Source organism: Muscardinus avellanarius, assembly GCF_963383645.1.
Source record: "Muscardinus avellanarius genome assembly, chromosome: 6".
Taxonomy (NCBI): Eukaryota; Metazoa; Chordata; class Mammalia; order Rodentia; family Gliridae; genus Muscardinus; species Muscardinus avellanarius.
Window position 1 is genome coordinate 38345921 of NC_137791.1, and position 17962 is coordinate 38363882.

Sequence of the window (17962 nt, forward strand, 5' to 3'; positions counted from 1 at the left end):
CACAAAACAAAAAAAGGGAGGGGATGGATCTGTGAGATTTATTATATTCTACCCTATTTACTTTAAATTTTTTTTTTAATTTTTTTATTGGTGCATTATATTCATACATCATATTGGGGTAAAAAACTTGTGTGTACATACATGCACACATCACTGATTTAACCCCTACCCAATTCCCACCCCATTCCCTCCCCGTCCCTCCTTCCCTTGCTTGGCTTAGTGGTTGACTTTGATATGTTTAAGTACATTGTGTGTTTTAGAGATTTTCCTTCTTCCCCCCTCCCCTCTCCTCCTTTAAGTTATCTTGTTTGCTCCTCTATAGGATTTCCTTTTTCATCTAAAGTTCCTCCTATGACTCATTTCTCCCTAGCTCTCACATATTAGGGAAAGCATCTATTTTTATTTTTTGTGACTGACTAATCTCACTTAGTACTTTAAAATTTTTACAAACTTCTCAGGTTGCTGCCATTGGGGGCACGTGAGCTGAGAGAATTAAATATTTGGTATAGGGATATTAACTCATGGAAGCTGTTATGGTTTGAAATGGTGGGGGTTCTTTTTCTTATTCAACTAAGGTTGGTTGAATAGAAAAATTAAAACTAACAAGCAGCTCAGTGCAGCTTTAACAAATCTTTATTACAAAATTAGGAAATAGAGCAGTAAGAAATAGAGAAGAGAAAGAAAAAGCAGCATGCTGACCCGCATGCTGGAGAGCCCAAAAATGGAACTCTCACCCCTTTTGGGGACCCCAACCTTTAAATAGATTTTGTATTGGTATCTTTCTCATCAGCGTTACCAAGGCAATGGGCTAGCTGCTTATTCCTTAGCCAGGTGGTGCCTCTTTGTCTCTGGACAGCGCACTTACTAAGTGCAAGGGTCAAGAATCTACCTGGCCCTCGGCTCTATTGTATTGGGCAGTATTAGTTGCTCATCAACTACGGTGCTTTGAAGCCACACACACAGTGTACCTTTCCTATGCCCAAGCCGGATCCAGAGGAGAGGAGGTAAACAGAGGCGCCGGTTGCCTCTCTTGTAATTTTAGGGCTAAAGGCTTCAATTGACTCTAAGGCTTTTACTATAGGTTAATGATTAGAATGAAGGGCAAAGACAGGGAGGAACTCTGTATTGTAATCACTGCAGCCCCCTCCTTGCCTGAGTGCTTGCACAGCACCTAAGCTCTGACCATATTTTACACTTTGGAAATTATCAAAGCAATTTTCCAATACCAGCACCTTAATACATTTTGATGCCTCTTCCCAATACTGGCACAGAAGCCAGGGATTCTAAAATCCCTAGGCAAAGGATATGGTCTTGTTGTTTCAGATGGCCAAGAATTTTGGAAGCCCTTATGTTGTATCCACCAGCGACCAGGGATCGAGTCTGAGAAATCCCCCACAAATGAAGAGGATACACAAGCAGTTTGCTCGGATGAACGTAACAGACAAGACATCTCCTTATCCCACCTGGGCACAGATAAAGAATCTGGGGCGACAGGTTGAAGCTACTCTTCAACAAGGCTCTCATAGGTACTTCACAAACTGCAGTGAAGAGGAGGATGGAAGAGACTTACGGTGTAATGGTACCCACATGAGCTTCAATTGTACCCAAATTAATGAGGCCTTTTACCTGTGGAGGCGAAGTGAGGATATTTTATCCTGGCACAATGGGGGGTGATTTCCCAAAGACCCCGAATCATTGACTCCCCAGGACCAAAACAATGGCATATATAAAAAATTCTTGCCACTCTGACTCATTTTACATTTGTTTCTGCTTCTACTGGAATTTTTCAACCACAAAATTATACTATTGAGTTTAACCGTTCTGAACATATACATGCTTATGTAAAACCTTTTATCATAGGCATAGGGTTCATTCCAGTTAATCATTCTGTAAAAAAAGTTGACATGTGCTAATTGTAGGTTATATACTTGTATTAACCATGCTATTCCCTTCAATCATTCTGTTGAGTCTATAACAGTTTTGCAACTACGGTTAAGCTTATGGGTTCCTGTCACAATTTCTGACAGCTGGACTGAATCCCCCTTTATGTTCTGGTTATACCATACTTTACACTCTCGAACTTGCAGGTTCATTGAGTGGGTCATAATTGGACTTATTAAACTCATTGCCATCACTATTGTGGGGACAGTGGCAGGTATGGCTCTGCATACATCTATTCAAAATCATGAGTTTATTGCTTCCTGGCAGGCCGATTCACATAAGTTATGGCTGCAACAGGCTAATATAAATCAACAGTTAAATACTAAAATTCAGGAGTTGTAACAAGCAGTAGCATAGATCAGGGATCAATTATTAGAGACTCAATAATGATGCAGTATGAGGCGTCATTAGAATTTTACTCAATTTTGTGTTACTAACCTCAAATACAATCAAAGTAAATATTCTTTTTTTTGTGTGTGTGGTGGTACTGGGGTTCCTGGAAGCCCTTCTACCTCCAGGCTACACTCCCAGACCTATTTTATACTTTTTTATTTTTGGAAACAGGGTCTCTTAAGCCAGCGGGGCTGGCTTCAAACCTGCGGGTTCCTCCAGTCTCCGCCTCCCACGTGCAGGGATTACAAGCATGTGCCATCACACCCAGCTAAAGTAAATATTCTTGAGGTTCCATATCTAATGATTTGTCCTTCTTACTGGATAATTCTAGTCTCAACATTCAACAGTTGCAAGAAGATATCTCTCAGGCCTTTTATAAGGCTACTCCTAAAGCCTTTTGACCCATATACCTGATTTTCTTCCCCATTTCATGTTTTACAGTTTTGTTTAATTCTATTTTTCTTGTTTATATTATTATTAGGATGCGGGTACATCAAGCGAGCCTTCTCCCAACAACAAATCTCCAGAATCGCTCTTACTGAACCCACTATCACCCTTCCTAATAAAAAAGGGGGAAATGTGAGGAGAGCTTAGTGCAAAGCATGAAGAGGAGAAGGTCCTCTAGGTCCTCTGAGGTCATTGGACAAGGCCCATGGCTTTCAAGACCCTGCTTGCTGTATCTCTTTATCTTCACGTTCCTTGAAACATACCCTGTTCTCAGTACGCTTTAGGGAAACATTTGTTCTAGTTATCAGCAGAATGTTCTTTTTCCCAGGGCTGGTTCCCAGGATTGGACCTAGAATGCTGATATGGTTCGTTTTTTAATAATTAAGCACAATTGTACTGATTCTGCTGCCTGCATGTACCTGGTGTGTATAAAAGGAATGGGCTCACAAGTAAAGATGGTCAATTGTTCATCAAACAGTTGTCCATGTCTCATTCAGATCTGGACTCCCCAAGTCCCAGGGTCCTCGAGACCCCTACAAACAGTGAGTGCCCAGGTTGACCATGCTACGTTCATACTTTTACACATATTTGAATGTAGCTCCTCCATTAATCAACCTCAGCCTTCTTCCTTCCCTACCCTTCCAGTCTAGCTTTTATTCTTTGTTTTCAAAACAGAGTCTCGGTGAGTTGTAAGGGGCCTCACTAAGTAGCTGAGCCTTCCCATAAACTGCAATACTCCAGTCTCAGCCTACCAAATGCTGCGATTACAAGCCTGCACCACCATGCCTGGCTTCTCTTGTAAGTATTTGGAAATCAAACTCACAGAATTGCTAAAAGCACATTTCCAAACATGTCTTCTAAAACTGATTGTGTCTCCCCAGACCAATCACAATGGCTACAAGGAAAAAAGTAAGGAGTTTTTTAAAAGCCGGAGAGCATCAGCAAAATTAACTGCCAGAGCAACATCATGTCTTCAAAATTAAGTTTCCATTTAAAAAGTTTTGCCTAGAAACTCAACAGGAACTTTAGTAACAGAAGAGGATTAAAAACAAAAGACTTAATGAAACTTCGATTTATGTTTCAGTCAACTGCTAGAATCCAACATATCATGTGAGACCCCACAGTAGGTATTCAGTAAATAAGTGCTGAAAAAAATTAGAGCAAGAAAAATATAGGTCATTGATGTTTGGCACTGATTACCACTTCTATAAAAGAGAAACCCTTTGCCACCTTTGAGCGGTGTTTTAAGTCTGTATGATTCTAGTAAAAGCAGGCGTCCTGTCTCAACTAAAACAAGCTTCTATAATGGGAGGAGGGTGGGAGAAGGGGAGAAAGAGGAGAGAAGAAACAGAAGAGGAGGAGGCAGAGAGAAGAGGAGGAGCAAGAGGAGAGGGAGGAGGAGACAGGAAGGAAAGAAGGAGAAAGAGAAAGGAGAAAAAGAAAGAGTTGAAGGTCTCCAAAGTACTAGATCAGAATTGCTGCTTCTGTTTTGTTTGGTTTTTGTTTGTTTTGTACTTTTGATTGAACCCAGGCACATTCTACTACTGAGCTACACTCCCAAACCTTTTTTTTTTTTTTTTTGGATAAAGGGTCTCACTGGGTTGATGAGAGTTTCTCTACTTGCTGAGGCTGTTCTAGAACCCGCGGTTCTCCTGTTTCAATCTCCCAAGCACTGGGATCTGGGATTGCTGTTTTCTCCACTTCAGGAATGCTGATTGCGTCCTGCTTCTTGCAGGTGGAACGTGTAACTCCTCTTCCACTCTGATTCCAGGCTAGAGACATCCTGGGGATGTCTGGAGAGGGGGGAGGAGAAGCGGGCAGTTTTAATGTCTTCACTTAGGAAGACACTAAGACAGAAAAGGCCAACAACTGAAGAAGAAATTCAACGTAAAAACTTGTAGTTGGGACTTTTTCTTAAGGCGGAGAGAAAAGGAGTGGGGTGTGAGTGGGGTGACAGGAGAAGGGCCTGGTGCAGGAGCAGTGGGGCAGAGGGAAGGCCTTGCTGCCCCTCGGCCCGCGGGGCTGGGCAGTCAGGATGGCCCGTGTCCCTCACTGCCCCCCTCCGCCTTTCCCGCGGGGCGCGCCCGGGTCCCCCGCGGAGCCGCCTCACCTCTGGGTGCCGCCCGCGGTCCCGCCCCCGGGGGCCCGGCGCTGAGCTCGGAGCCCCAGAGCCACGGTCGCCCGCCCGCGCAGGGGAGGGGGCGCCGGCCCAGGACGCGAGCGCGGCCCCGGCCCGGGGCTGGAGAGGCCCGGAGCCGTCCTCCGCCTTCGCGACCCGACGGCGGGGCGGGGAGGACGGCCGGGAGGGCGGGGAGGCGGGGAGGACGGCCGGGCCGGCGGGGAGCACGGTGGGGCGGGAGGATTGCGCGGGCCGGGAGGACGGCCGGGCGGCGCTCCAGGACTGGGCGGACCGCGCAGTGAGCCGCTCAGCTCTGCTCCGCGCACGTTGTACTTCTGCGTGGAGATTCAAACTTTTCCTGTGCGAGCACCCTCGGAGCGAGAAGGAGAAAGTGCCCTGGGATGGAGAAGGGCAGTGTCTCGGAGGTGCCCCGACCTCCCACCGCACGACCCATCACCTAAGGCCGCAGCTGCGGCGAGGCTGGAGCAGCGCCGGCGCCCTGGCTCCCCGCGCACGTGCGAGCCTCGGGGGGTCTCCCCGGGGTCTCCGCCCGGCGCGGTGCATGGCGCCCCCGGGCGGCGCGGGGCCGCAGCCTCCACCTCTGCGGGCCCGGGGCTGGCCTGGGAAGATGATAGCCATGGGGGCCCTGGCGGGCTTCTGGGTCCTCGGCCTCCTCGCCTACGGTTACCTGTCCTGGGGCCAGGGCTTCGAGGAGGAGGAGGAAGGGGCCTTGCAAGCTCAAGCTGGAGAGCGACCCGAGCACAGCGCAACTGCCACCTCCCAGCCCCACCTCATTTTCATCCTAGCGGATGATCAGGGATTCAGAGATGTGGGCTACCACGGGTCGGAGATAAAGACACCCACTCTTGACAGACTCGCTGCTGAAGGAGTCAAACTGGAGAACTACTATGTCCAACCCATTTGCACACCATCCAGGAGTCAGCTTATTACTGGAAAGTAAGTGCTCTTTCTTCTTATACTTATTCCTTGGACAATCTTGGGCAAGATCTTACTCCTACTGTAAGAGAGTAACAGAGTACGTGAACAACGAATGAATGAATGAATGAATGAATGAATGAATGAATGGCGGCGGTGGGCTATGGTGCTAAAGTGGACGTCCTACTAATGATCTTTCAGTCTACTCACGAGTCATCTCGTTTTCCTGAGGCTCAGATCCAGCTGTGAGCTTTTGAATGAGGTCAGGACTTGCAACACTCATCCTCCAACCAGACAACTCCAGAAGCATCTCCTCTCCCAAATTTGTTCTTTCTGGGTGATCAGATTTTTCTTTCAAGTGTCACAACAGAATCCACACTTACTAACACTGATAAGAAAGACCAAAATTTTGTCTGCAACTCTGGGTTTGTTCTTAACTCTAGAATTGAATGATTGAAGCTGCAGCCCATCGCAGAGGAAGGGGGCAACGGCACAGCTGGTAATGTAAAATCTGACCACGGTGCATCGGCCTGAGCTTGGGTCTTTGATGGGCAGTTTGCTCTTCCAGTTTCACTAGTGAGGACTTATCTAATTGCCAATGCAGTTCTCAAAATGCAAGGAAATTCAATGGTCACTGCTGAACAAACATCAAACTTTGATGTTTTCTGTTTCTCACATGTCTGGAATTTTTTTGAGTAACAAAAAGTGGCCTGTTTGTATTTTGTATGCTTACAATGAAATATTTTTAATATTGCCATCACTTTGCTAAATTACTAAATCACATATTTTTATAATTTTACTCTACCTTATCAGAACATGGGTTATTATAACTTGATTTCATTGTACAAATTCAGTCTGGAATGTAGAGAAAGCAAGGTAAGGGATCAAGCTACTCCTCAACAGGTAGAGAAAAGCCTTGATGGTTGCCCTCTATGTGCCTTTTGATTCCAGTTGCAGGACAGTGAACCCTTGCTGCAATGAAGTTATTCTTGGAATTGGATCCTATAAGAGTAGCCAGTATCCAATGGAAAAATAAAGACTACAGTATGTTGTAGGAATCTCTGTGTTGCAGAGACTTGCTTACAGCATAATTTCCACTGCTCAGCAAACTGTCAAAACTTAACACTGCCAGAAAAAAAAAAAAATCCTTAGAGAAAGACAGAGGAGTCTCACTGTATGTACTTCAAAGTCATTTTAAAGATTAATCATAGCATTGTAAAATCAAGGGTAGTTAATATTTCTAAAAGAACAGATTGTTTGCTGAAAATTAAGAGTCCATCTAATGACCTGAAGGCCAATCCCAATCACCTTTATATTTGGCTTATTAAAAAAATGTATCATAAAGCTTCACTAGACCTCTTCAGCTAATTTATAGAATTTAAGTGTATGCACCTAGCCAACAGTTTTTGAAAATATATTACCAAACTGTATCAATTTATTATTCACAATAAAGTATATGTTCAAAGGCTTTTCACCAAACAAAAAAAAATTAGTTCTTAAATGTCTTGCACTGATAATGTATTTAGGTTTTATCTTTTGATCATCATATTTACTTACTAAGATGAAGACAGAAACTAAGTTGGAAATAATTCCCGATTTTCTCTTTAGTTAAAGGCTGACTCCTCTGTCCTCTCAACAAACCGGACCTTTAATGAGAAGATTTCTTTCCATATTAAAATTTTCTGCTCAGTGCAAAAAATTGCATAACTGTTTTCTAGACAAAAAGCCCAAAGAACTAATGTGATTTGATTTACTTTTCTAGTGAAAGAGTTGAAGATGTTTTACTTGCAGTTCTCCTTTTAGACAAATTGCTAAAATTTTCCTTTAAATGAATACAGATGTAAGAAAGTGGTTAAAGAAATCTAACTCTAGGCTTAATATTACTAGTGCAGTGCACAGAGAATATGTCCATTTATGCTTTCTGTGAGTCCATGCCTAGGCTTTCTGTTTCCGCTAAATAAAAATGGAAGCAATAAAACCCCAAATGGACTGAACTGTTGTAAAAGGAAAAATAGGTTATGGAAAATGTGAGAAGATTCATATATCTTCATATGACAAAAGTAGAGTTTAAATGATTGAAGCTGAATTTACTTTTGATATTATTTAACCACACTACCCTCTATTTTTATTTGCTAAAGTCAAAATGTTAAGTCAGTTTTTTAATGGTGCATAACGTTACGTCTTTTTTTTAAATGGTGCATAAATTGATACCAAATTTCAGATTCTTTTAATAATTTACATCATACCAGTCTGGCAATATTGGATATCAATCAGTCTATCAATGATCATTGATTATGTTTAGACACCTATAGTGGAGCTGTGAGGAATATGTAAGAACTATGCCCTAATCTCCATGTAGTAGTTTTCAAATTTGAGTGTGCAAAGACTCACTCATGCTGGGCATGGTGGCGCTCCCTTGTGATCCTAGCATTTCAGAGTTGGAGACTGGGGGATCCGCAGTTCTTGGACAGCTTCAGCTACATAGCGAGACCATTCGCAACTCGGCGAGACCCTGTTTCAAAAAATAAAAAGACTAAAAACTAGGACTGGGGGTGTAGCTGGGAGGTACAATGCCCCTGGGTTCCCAAAAGAATCACCCACAATGTTAGTTAAAATGCTGACTCACTGCACCAAACCAGCTATTCAACTTCAGTAGGTCCAGAAATCACTAGCAATTTAATGAGCATGCAAAGTTATTATTTAATGAGCATGCAAAGTTATTCTTTTTGTGGGGCGGGGTCTGGGGATGGAATCAAGAGGCATTCAACCTCTGAGCTACACCCCCAGCCCTATTTTTTTATTCTTTATTTTGAAACATGGTCTCACTAAGTTGCAGAGGGTCTCACTAAGCTGAGGCTATAAGTGTGTGCCACCACGCCTGGCCAAAGTTATTCTAATGACACTATTAATAGCAAATTAATAGTGTTAGTATTGAGTGTGGTGTCACCCTGTAATTCCAGTACTTGGGAGGCAGAGACAGGAGGACTGTAGGTTCTCGGCCAGCCTCAGCAACTTAGCAAAGCTCTCTGCAACTTAGTCAGATGTTGTTTCAAAATAAAAATAAAAAAGCTGGGTGTATCTCAGAGGCAGACTGTGCCTGGGTTCCTAGTATCAAAAGGGGAAGGAGGAGGGTGGGAGGAAGAAAAGTGTGAGAATTCGATGATAGCATCTACTGAGCAATCACTGTTTTAGGAAGGTGTATTTAATGAGCATTATCTCATTTAGTCCTTACAATAACTCTATGAGACAGTTGTTGGATGTTTCCCTGCTTTATTTAGATACGGCAACATATGCCAAATTAAGTAGTGATACAAAGATTCTGATCCCTGGACTTGGAGTGACTGCACTGTTTAAAGTCGGCCTGGTGCTGTAAAAGATTGACTGGGACCATGGCTCTCTGTGTTAGGTTTATTTCAAAGCACTTTTCTTACTTTTTAAAAAGTTTTCCAAATAATGACATTGAGAAATGACAAAATTTCTTCTTTAAAAAAAAAAAACATGAGGGAGACTTAAGTTCGAATAAAAGATTTGCAAAATTTAGACATATTTATTGAAGACTTTAAAGTAGGAAGGATTTGTAGTCTGAAATAATTTGTATTTTTGACAGTCACAATCATTTTATAGTTATACTATTCCATTGTTCACTTATCACATTTGTTACCGACTAGCTCAGTCCTTTGGGGGCAAGTCCACTCGCGACCGGGAGCCTCAGAAAGATGGGGCAAAAGGCAGGTGGTGTCCTGCAGAAACTTATCTGCAGCGATTCCTTTCCCTCTATGAATTCCCTAAGTTTTTGGGTACGACGCTTGGGAAAGAAATCTGAGGTGGACAAAGGCTTCTTGAGCCAATGACACTTTATTACAAAAACTCCAAGAAATTTATACCTTTCACCAGTAAAGTTAATAGTAAGAGGAGAGGGAGGTGGGTGTAATCATTGTGAAGTAATAATGAATGACATGTAAACAAAGGTAATAAAACTAGTCCTTCAGCTGACTGTTGATCTTCGAGAGACTCCTGATTCTTTTCCAAGGTCTTTGCAGATAAGCAGTCCCAGGGGGCCACTTCCCAAAATAAACAAGCATGGCCAAGGCTTGGGGGTTTCTCGGGGAATCTTCTTTGGCTCTCTTGGAACTTTCCATCTTTTGGGCTCAGTTCATATAACAAGTGTGGGGAGACGTGGTGATTCAGGTGGATGTGATAAAGTTTCTCCAGGTGTTGGCATTTTTTATCTCCTAAATCTGAAAGCTTAAGCAAACTCACAACACAGTTTTGCAGACAAAATACCACAAACAACACCACAAAGTTCTTGGTTATAATTGTCAGATATATTTCCTTGACTGCTGAACACTCTTCTTTAGACAATAAGCCTATTAAAAGTCTAACCATCTTTAATAACCCATTTCTCTGTCACAAACCCTCTGCAACTTGCTTCTAACTTTCTAATTCCTTTCTCTCCCGGTTGGGACTTTCTTATGATAAGCTCTTCTTCATGCAAAAATGCTTTTCTTACTCTTACACGGTATTTCCTTTCCTTCATACATATATATTTAGAACGTCTGTCCTTTATTTTGTCATATTCATTAACCATGCGATCAGCCTCTCTGTCTTCAGGAATATTTACACTGGGCGTAAAAGTCACCAATCTTTCTCCTTGAGTCTATTGTATTTGGGCAACTAAGTTGTTTATCAACTAAATTGCTTTAAGGTCACACACAAGGTTTTTATCTTCTCTGTCTCTAGGCAGGATCTCAAGGGTAAACAAAGTTTCCTTAAACTGAACTACCTTACCTGAGTTAATAGCTTAACCTAAGTTAGTGATAGTGAGGGTCAGAGACCCTTTGTAATTGCTGCAGCTGGAATGCTTATCACAGCATCTGAATTTTGGCCAGTTTTTATTATTATTGAGCAGAGCCAAGGACGTTTATATAGTCCTGATTTCACATCACTGGAGCAATTCGTGTAGAAAGTTAAAGGAAATATTAATAGTCATGAAGGGTAAAAGTGGGGGATATTTTGGCCAGAGACGATACCTCTTTCTCGGGGCGTTCTGCCGATAACTATGTGGAGTGGGGTCTCAACACATAGATGCCGAGGCAGCAGGATGTCTTGGCACACATTTGAAATACCATGGTGATAATTTTAACAAATGCAAAAGTATCTTTGTAATAGGCTGCTTGATAAAAATCGCTTTGCTTTAAAAGCCCTCCTATCCAGCTGACCCTTGGTAATGATCACTCTCTTGGCTTCAAACACCTTAGGTTAGTTTTGCTTATTTTTTAGCATTATATAAAGGTAATTACAGTGAAGGCTCTCTTTTATGTCTTGTTCTCTTAACATTATGTTTGTAGAAGTTTTGCATGTTGTCCTGGGGAGAATTCCATTTGCTTTACATCCTTGCCAACATTTGTTGTAGTCTTCTTTTTTTTCTTTTAGTCTTTCTGATCATTTTGTGCTGGTGATCCATCTTAGTTTAAATTTGCATTTCTCTACAAACCAATGAATTTAAGTGTCTTTATATTAAAGAACCATTTGGATGTCCCTCTTTAAGAAGTATTTATTCAAGCCTTTTGCCTCTTTTCTCTCTGGGTAATTGTTTTCTCCTTTTTGCTTTCTCTTTGTCTTCCCTCTTATTTGGGAAGATTATTCTACTGCTTGGTCAGATATTTGTATTGCAAATATTTTTTCACTTTCTTTATTGGCATTTTGTTGGCTTGGTTGGTTGTTTGATTGTCTTATTTTTTTGTGAATAGGTTTTAATTTTATTGTAATCCAATTTACATTTTTTTATTTTTATGTACTATTTAAGATATCCTTGCCAACCTCATGTTCATAACAGTGTTTTCCCCCAAAGTTTTATATTTTGTATGTAGATATATAATTCATGTAGAATTAATTTTTAGTATGGTGGAAATCAGAGTTCAAGACTGTTTTTTCCATAGGGCCTATGCTGTTTATTGACAGCCCGCACGTTCTCCACTGTGCCTCAGTGCCACTTTCCTCAAGTCAGATGAATGTAGATGTCTAGTCAGTGTCTGGCTCTGTTCTGTACCATTGTCTGACTTGTGCCAAAAAGCTATTCTCTTGACCACTATAGCTTTTTAACATATATTGATACCTAGTTTTTTTAACATATATCGATACCTAGTCTGTGTCCTGTTCTTCAAAACTGTTTTGGCTATCTTTACCAGTTCATTCATTTTAGTAGAAGAGAAGAAAGATAATGGATGTACCATATGCAAACAGATAGAAATTTTGGTTTGGGGAATAAGAAGTAGTTCTCTTCTGAATCATCCCACTTTTGAAAATTATTAGTGCAGCTGGGTGTGGTGGCGCACGCTTGTAATCCCTGCGCTTGGGAGGTGGAGACAGGAAGATCGCGCAGGTTCGAAGCCAGCCTCGCTGGCTTAAGAGACCCTGTTTCCAAATAAAAATATAAAAATAGGTCTGGGAGTATAGCCCGGAGGTATAAAGGTTTCCAGGAACCCCAATACCAACAAAAAAAAAAAAAGAAAAAGAAAAAAAAAATTATTAGTGCATGCAATTATACATCAGTGAGGTTTAGTATGCATACATGCTTACAGCTGTGGGTGTATTTCCTTCCATAGCCCACCTACTCCCTTCTCCCTCCCCATCAGTTTTAGTAAAAATCGGTAGTAATACCATCACATATTTCCATAGTATATATTGGAACTATTTCCTTTTTCAGTTCTCCTTCTTTCCCTCCCATCGTCCTCTCCCACTGCTTTACAGGTCTCTCTCTGCATTATTTAAAGTTCCTTGTTTTTCCCTCTTTTCTGTATAACATCCACATATGAGAACATAGGAGAGGAAACATATGGTCCTTGGCTCTCTGAGACTGGTCTCCCTTAGAATAATATTCTCCAATTTCACCCATTTTTCTGCAAATGACATAGTTTTGTTCTTCTTTATGGCTGAGTAAAATTTCATCGTGTGTATATTCTACATATTCTTTATCATTCACCTGGGTCGGATCTATAATTTGGCTATTGTGGATTGTCCTGCTATAAACATGGAAATAAATGTATCCTACTTTTCAGCAAACAGGTGATGTCATCAGCTAATAAAAAAGATCTAGAGGTTTAACAGAGAGATAGATAAAATAGTCTTATAAGAGAGTGTGAAAGTGAGTTGAGAAATGCAGTGAAAACCCCAGGCAGACTGGATATGGTGGCACACACCTATAATCCTGGTACTTGACAGCCTGAGACAGGAGGATCACAGGTTGAAAGACAGCCTCAGCAACTTAGCAAGACTCTTAGCAGCCTAGCAAGACCTGTTAGAAATAACTTTTTGTTGTGGCATTAAGAAAAGATACATGTTCGAAAATTGCTTGGCAAGGCGATTTTACTTTTTTTGCAAAAAAAGGTACTCCCAGGTATGCTAGAAATATCACCTGACAAAGAACCAGATGGGCCTTAAATCCCTGATGCAATGCTCCTCCTGGGCTGAACTCCCACCAATGGGAGTTCCTTCACATTCTTCTGGGTCAGCTACAGAGGAAGATGAGGGATGGTCAGCACCTGCAATCTCTTAAGAGATGCCATTTTTGCAAAGGAATGCAAGCCCCTACCAGATTACAAAATAGTGGTTCAAGTTTAAACTGGCAGAAAAGACACAAATATATTTAAATTGGCAGAAAAGACACAAATATATTCTCACAATTCCCCCCTCTTATTATACATTATTACTCTTTTCTTCAAATTTTATTAACATATGGCGACTCTTGCTCTCAAAGTGTTTGACAGATTCTTTTGGTAATCTGTGGATGATGATCTGGTTAGAACTATCTCTGCCTGCCTAGGGAGTACAGTCCTAATACAGAAGATTATACCACATCCTCGTAGGATCATCACTTTAAATACTATCAGAAATATTATGATAGGCTGGGCATGGTAGCACAGGCTTGTAATCCCAGCATCCGAGAGGCTGAGACTGAAGGATCACAGTTTGTGGGCAGTCTCAGCTACTTAGCAAGGCCCTTTGCAACTCAGTAAAACCCTGTTCCAAAAAATATAAAGACTAAAAAAATAGGTCTGGGGGTGTAGCTTGGAGGTAGAATGTTGCTGGGTTCCATCCCCAGTACCTCAAATAAATAAATAAATAAATAAATAAATAAATAAATAAATAAGTAAATAAATATTAAAAGGCTAAAAAATAGAGCTGGGGGTATAGCTTGGTGGTACAATGCTCCTGGGTTCCATCCCTAGTACCTCAGGGGGAAAAAAAGAAATATGATGATCTGAGCCATTATTTCTCCTGTTAGTATTTTCTTAAACTTCGCATTTTAGAAGATACTTAGGAAACACAGATATCTAGCTTATAAAGAAGCCAGTAATAATTAACACTATAGTTACATAAACGTTAACATATATTAACCATTGCAATGAAATTTAGAATTTGTGGTGCAGTAAGATAACTATAACTAAAAAATCTATGTAGGTTAACAGCATTGATAAAAGTCAGAGAATAGCTCTAGATTTTTATAAGTTTAGAAGACAGTATTAATAATCAGAAATAAGCTTATTACCTGATACATGGTTGTATCTCTTACATAAAAAGACATTTACTGAGTCAAGGTAAGCAGATGTAAACCAGGTCCTAATGAAGGATTTTTGAATGGTACTAAACAGAGATGACAAAAGTTTTAGTAACTTAAGGTACAAATACAATGCACATTGCATAAAGAGATCACTCATTGGTTAGACTGCATTTATATAAAACCTATATACATTTTAACTTTATAAGCATTTTATAAAACATTTAGATGAACCTAGATATATATATAGCATAGTTCTCAAATGTATGTAGGTTTCAATTATAGTAACCCAAAGTTATAAATCCTGGTTCTGCTAAGATGCAGCTTACTGGATAATCAAAAACAGTAAACACAGAGATTGTCTTACTAAAACACAACCTTTAATCTAGTTCTTAGTAAATATTAAGAGCACAAAACCATATTATTTTAAATATAAAGTGTTACTGTGCCCCCGCTGGGCTCTGAAACTGTAGCAGTGTGAGATGTAGCTGCAGGTTCTTGTTTTTAGCTATTTGTAGAAAAGAATAGCCAAAAACTTTTGCTGTAAACTTAAGCAATTTTATTATTACAAAGGCAGAAAGATGGAACGGAAATTAAAGTACTACATGAGGGATGTATGGAGTAACTTAAAAATAATTTGCTGAAGTTTTTGGATATAGAACAGTTTTTATAAAGATACATTAGCCTTCATCTTGCCCAGCCGATAAATAATCTTCTGACCTAGATGTGAGCCTGCGCATTAACTCCATGCAGGCCCTTTTTTATGATTATGGGGATTTCTTGGTTGACCAAAAGCCTTCCTGCCTTGATGCAGGTGTAAGCCTAGGTCTTTGTTATGACTGGAATGATTAACAAAGTCAGGGGTCACGTGGTATCTATCTCCTCTTGACAGAGGCCTGAACCCTCCTCCCACATTCACTGGGAACTCTAACCTGTTGGGAGTTACTTATTATGTAAACCTGTCTTTAAAATATAATGGCCCTAGGTCCCAACTATTCTGGGTACTTGCTAGTTACTTTTAGTGAAGGAACTCTGTATTATAACAGCTGCCTGAGTGCCTGGTAGCAACCAGGCCCTGATTGCTTTTTACATTTTGAATTTTTTTTTTTTTTGTGGTACTGGGGATGGAACCCTTCTACCTCCAAGCTACACTCCCAGACCTATTTCTGTATATTTTTTTTAATTTGGAAACAGGGTCTTTTAAGCCAGCGAGGCTGACTTCGAACCTGCACAATCCTCCTGTCTCTGCCTCTCAAGCATGGGGATTACAAGCATGCACCACCATACCTGGCTTGAAACTAATTTTTGATTCACTAATACCAAATTTATTTTCCAATACATTAATACCAAAGTCATTTTCCAATACCTGTACAGTAATACCAAAGCTATTTTCAAATATATTTTGAATCCATTTCCCAGTCCAGCACACAAAGAACATAGTGTTGGGGTGCCAAAGACATTGGGGTGAGTTCTCGGCTCAGGAACTCGGGGTCTGCAGGGTCCTTGGCTAACGTGACAGAAAAGAATTTCAGCACGCACCAGTTAGAGACATAGACAAAGGTTTATTGGGAAAAAGGGGAGGAAATACACATTCAAGAGAGAATGCGGGCCCCTCAAGATGAGGAAGGCATTTTGGGGAGTTCAGGGTTCTCTCCTTATAGGGGACTTTCGTGAGGGGTGGCTAGAGAAGGTATGTGAGGATGAGTTTGGTCCGGTACTCCCAAGACAGTTTATGGTGGGCAGGTGGTCTGGCAGCCTTAGGGTGGATGAGCTCAGTCCAATAGTCCTGAGGCGCTTCCTGATGGTCTGTGGTCTGGTCAGCCTTAGGGTGGATGATCTTGGGTTGATTGGGGTCCTCATTAGTTGATTGACGGATAAGCTGGGATATCCTAAATTATAGGTTTCTCGGAAATATTATTAACTCTAGGATCTACAGGTTTCCCAAGAATTTATGGGAGAGTCAGGCCCGGGAAAGAGAACTGGTTTGTGGACCAGAGGCTGAAGCGCTTCAGCTCCAGGTTCTTATATCAAAGTTATATTTTTACTTTTCCTTCCTGTCTGTCTCCTTTCTACCTACTTATTCCTTCTATCCTACATCAATAGAAAAATTATATCAAAAAATGAAAAAATTAAGAGCAGATTAGTCTTGAGAAAACCCAATTCTGTAGAAGTAATAGAATTCATAGAAGTAATGCACCAAGTATGACTTTTAGAGAACCCTTTGAATAATTTCTTTAATTCTAAGCAATGTGTGAAAAAAATCATCATAAATTATCTTTAACAGATATTTTAACTTCCTCCAACTAACCTTTTAATTTTTTACTCAAATTTCTTTTCCCTATGGGATAATTCAGTCATTTACACTAAAATTTGGCCATACAAAATCTTTTTTATATAAACGCATTCTCCCTTTTTATAATACCTCCTCATGCCTCTGAATATTTCTTATTATTTATTGGATTTCCCTTTACTTGACAATTTTTTAATTTTAAACAATCCTTACATTAAAACAACCCCTATAATAAATCTCTCAATTTAGATAAATTACTTTTTTAAGTAAAATAAAACAGCCCTCTGATAAAAACATTTAATAATGTTCTTAATAGTTGTTTATCAAAACACAGCCAAAGAATTATTTAGCCTTATGTATATTTAGAATCGCATATGAATCAGAACTTGAGCCACCTGGTGTGCAGTGGGTGCTTCTGGTCTGCGGAAGTAGCAGGTTCCTGCCTGGCACCTGGGGCCTGGTCAGGAAGGTAGGCAGTGTTCCCTCCCACCTCCCTGCTCCTTAATCTCTTATTTCTTAATTCCAATTTAAAAAAAAAAAAAACCAAGAAACTTTTGAGTACACTTATATAAGCCAATGTTAGTATCATATGAACAATAGACAAAACGTTTATGGGTATAGAAATACATACAAATAGACAGGAAACACCTATCTTACAGTTTCAATTTTCCAGGTATTGCATCCCCATGGATAGAGGACAAGAGAGTTATAGCCAATTTGCTAGAACATTGTAATTTTGAGTACTAATCTCTCCAATAATTTTATCAAATATTTCTTCCTCCCTGGGCACCTTTTCACTGGATGAAGAAGTGCTATTTTCCTTTTTGCTTGGCTCACCTAGTTCTGGAATCACAACTAGATACTTGGCTGAGACCCAGTCTTCCCCTGCTGGGGTTTCTAGTATTCCTCCCTGCATGTGCTTTGTCTTTCTCTGTCCTTCTCTTTTGTGGGCAATATATCCACAGTAGATGCTTCTCCAAGGGCTAGTTAAAGGCCCTAGTCAGCTCCCTCCTGGAGAAGAGGCCTTATGCCATATGAAGCGCCAAGGATCTACCAGAACAGCGGATGTAGACTCCACACCTGCCAAGTCTCACTCAAGTACACACACAGCTTTTACTTCCCGGTTGTGTAACCACACTAGATGCTTGACTGAGTTAACTGAGGCCTAGTTTCCCCTGTTGCAGTTTCTAGTATTCTACCCTCAATGTAGTCCACATTTCTCTATCCTTTTCTCTTGTAGAAAGTATCTCTGTGATAGGTGCTTCTCAGCAGGCCAGTT

General features: G+C 40.7%; 1 protein-coding gene across 1 annotated transcript in view; it reads left to right on the forward strand.

The window, feature by feature from the left end:
• Positions 1-5462: 5462 nt before the first annotated feature.
• Positions 5463-17962, forward strand: part of ARSJ (arylsulfatase family member J) — a gene marked incomplete at both ends in the record, with an annotated part of 97948 nt that continues 85448 nt past the window's right edge. The window contains one exon of the mRNA XM_080697630.1: positions 5463-5857. Within this exon, the coding sequence (XP_080553756.1) occupies positions 5463-5857 (395 nt within the window). The remainder of the gene's footprint in view (positions 5858-17962) is intronic.